Source organism: Psammomys obesus, unplaced genomic scaffold, assembly GCF_907164565.1.
Source record: "Psammomys obesus unplaced genomic scaffold, mPsaObe1.curated_primary_1811, whole genome shotgun sequence".
In the NCBI taxonomy this organism is placed as follows: Eukaryota; Metazoa; Chordata; class Mammalia; order Rodentia; family Muridae; genus Psammomys; species Psammomys obesus.
In genome coordinates this window covers 3,327,276-3,330,217 of record NW_026596452.1, presented here as the reverse complement: position 1 = coordinate 3,330,217, position 2,942 = coordinate 3,327,276, and the positions used below count along the sequence as shown (strand labels likewise).

Here is a 2,942-nt window from a genome sequence, read left to right as displayed (position 1 = left end):
TAAACACAGCTTTAAAATAATTTTCCAGGGTTTCTGAAGAAATGAAATATCCATTGATTTGGGGGGCTGCTGTTGAAGCTATGATATCTTGATTTTTGTTGGATGTGTTCTTATAACCACCTCAAGCTATCTACTTATCCATTACCTTTGTTGTTTGTTCCTGGAGTCTGTACTTCAGCCTGGGTCTGCCTTTCTCTGGTGTCTGGAGTATTCTTCAGGGAATATGAGAGAGATTCATGATTTGAGACTGTGTGTTGGTGTTTCAGCTGTAACTAAAGGAGGAAGTTCACAGGCACAGTTGCACAAGTACGGGTGAGCAAGTGAAGGAGTATGCATAGAAGTATGCCTTGTAAGACAGGGTCCTAGAGTGTTGATACCTGGAATGTGGGGCTTAAGTGTAGGAGAGGATGCAGGTGCTGGCTCTGTTCATGGGTGCAATGTGCATGTGCAGGTTTCCCTGAATACTTTGGTGGCCTACAGGCCTGTAGTACTGTCCTCCTGGTATGCAGATCTGTCTATTCTCCAGGAAATTATTGCCTGGACTCCACTGAGAGACCCACAGAACAGGGGCTTCAATGTTGATAATGCTGTCCCAAGAATCCCTATATTACCCACAGTGGGTGAGTGGGTTGGAAGGATCCATTGTCTGGCTGCTAGCATAGAAGGAAGGACTCTGAATCTTGGGCTCTGCACACACTCACTTGAAAGTGCACTCATGCATTAGTAGGCCTAATTAGAAAGCACAGATGTTCCCCCTGTTCTGTACTCTCAGATTTGGACCTGCAGGGGCAAATGAGAGTGTAGGAGTCCAGTCAGCTCAGTCGTGTCCACTGTTTGTCTGCTGGGCACGGGGACCCTTACTTGGGATAACCACTTCTGTTATCTCAGTCACGGAGCATGGAGGCTCTTGTTAGGGATAGCAGCCACCCCGCTACCACCACTGCAGATCTGGTAGGCTGATACATCTCCCCACTGGGAGGCCCTGGAAGCCTATACAGCTGCCTGCAGACCTGGGAGACTCTGGGAAGCCTGGATAACCTTCCACATACCTGGGATGCCCATCCTGTGGCCTGCTGGGAGTCAAGCCACAGCTGCGAAACTGGGAGGCCAGTACAGAAGCTTTCTGGGAGGCCCTTTGGAAATCTGTACAGCTGCCTGCACCAACAGAACTGGAAGGTCCACCTCTGCTGTCTTAGTTACCGAGCAGGGAGGTCCATGCTTGGAGCAGCAGGCACTTCAAGCCACCTCTGCGAAGGAGGGAGGCCTATTAAGGGGAAGTGCAGGGGTGTGAATATTTATCACTTTCAGTCCCTGGAGACATCCTCGGGTGACATGGATTCAAGTGGTCTCAGCTCATGGGTTGTCCCTTCTTGCCTGGGAAGCCTCAGTGTCAATGTTCTGGCTTCATCTGCCCCTCCACTCACCAAATTCAGAGTTTTGGATCCTGTGCCCCTCAGATATGGTGCGTGCTGGTCGCCACCATCTTGGAACGACCCCCACCCCCCGCTCGCGCCCTTATTTATTTTCATAGCACTGCGGTTCAGTCTCAGGGTCTGGCACACACTGGTGAGTTCCGTCCCCAGTTTATGCTTTAAATACAAACTTTCCATTAATGTAAAATATACAAAAGCCTTCACTGTTTACAGGTAACAGTTAAATTTATTTTTTCTTTTGGAATTTTTCTCCCCATTGAACTATAGCCGGTCCATTATGAAGAAAAGAACTGGTGTGAGGAGCAGTACTCCGGGGGCTGCTACACAGCCTACTTCCCTCCTGGCATCATGACCAAATATGGAAGGTAATATCCAACCACTACATCAACTCATATAAGGCTGGCATGCATTCAGGCAAGCCTTGTTCAATAAGAATTATGTAACGGGGGATTTTCTTCTTTGTAAATTCCAGATAGTCAACTTGTAACTCGGTGGATGTCCCTAGAGAAATGCACATCAGTACATAGAGCTGTTGCAGAGTACTAGGCAGGACTGCAGATGCAGCACTTGTAAAATGAAGACAGCCACATTGTCTTTGGGAAAGCCTTTTGAGCTCTCCTCAGCATTTACTCTCACAGAGTTACTATATACTCCGTGGTACTATTGTACACAGAAGGACAATGGCTGCATTTACCAAATAGATCTATCTTATTAACAGAGAAGCATCAAATATTCCTCTCCAGAATAAAGAGTGCTCAGCGTATACAGCTGAGATGGGAGGAGATGAAATCTACATGGCTGGGACTATACTTTTATTTAGAAACACCTTGTTTCACATATATTATTATTATTATTTGCCTTATAGGCATATGATCCAGAATCACTTGTTCAGTTTCAAGAGATACCACACAGAAGGAAGCATAAAGTGATAGCCTTCTACCAGGCATTCATAATTTCTTCACAATTTTCCCTGTCTGGTTGTGATTACCACTGTATCTCTCTCTCTCTCTTTCTCTCTCTCTCTCTCTCTCTCTCTCTCTCTCTCTCTCTGTGTGTGTGTGTGTGTGTGTGTGTTGGGGGTTCTTCAGCAAATGATGTATTATCTAGTCATATCACACTTTCATCCAGTTTCTGGAGAACCAATTGTAGAATGTTAGCATTGGGTTACAGGTTACATCTGTCCATGGACAAAAAAGCAGACCTTACTTACATTTGCTTTCAAGAGCATTTTGGTTATCTTTTTTTTTTTTCTTAAATTCAAAAAAACTATTGTTATTAAAGCAAGACTGTTAAACAGATCTAGTTATGGAGTCTCAATAGAGATCTAAATGGCAGAAATAGAATCAAGAGGAAATGACACATAGGCTTCTTGAATTGGAGAAAGGAGTGCCAAAGGGTTGAGACGAGGCTTTTGGCTGGGGGGGATATACAGTTTGGGGGAGTTCATATAAATGTTCAAGCAAAAATAACTCCAAGAAGGTTGTGTTAGACAGTTGCGCATTGAATCTA

General features: G+C 45.0%; 1 protein-coding gene across 1 annotated transcript in view; it reads left to right on the top strand.

Moving 5' to 3' along the window:
- Positions 1-1,825, top strand: part of Maoa (monoamine oxidase A) — a 65,470-nt gene extending 63,645 nt beyond the window's left edge. Inside the window, exon 12 of the mRNA XM_055598265.1 lies at positions 1,701-1,825. Coding sequence (XP_055454240.1) covers positions 1,701-1,802 — 102 coding nt within the window. The 3' untranslated portion in view covers positions 1,803-1,825. The remainder of the gene's footprint in view (positions 1-1,700) is intronic.
- The last annotated feature ends 1,117 nt before the right edge of the window (positions 1,826-2,942 follow it).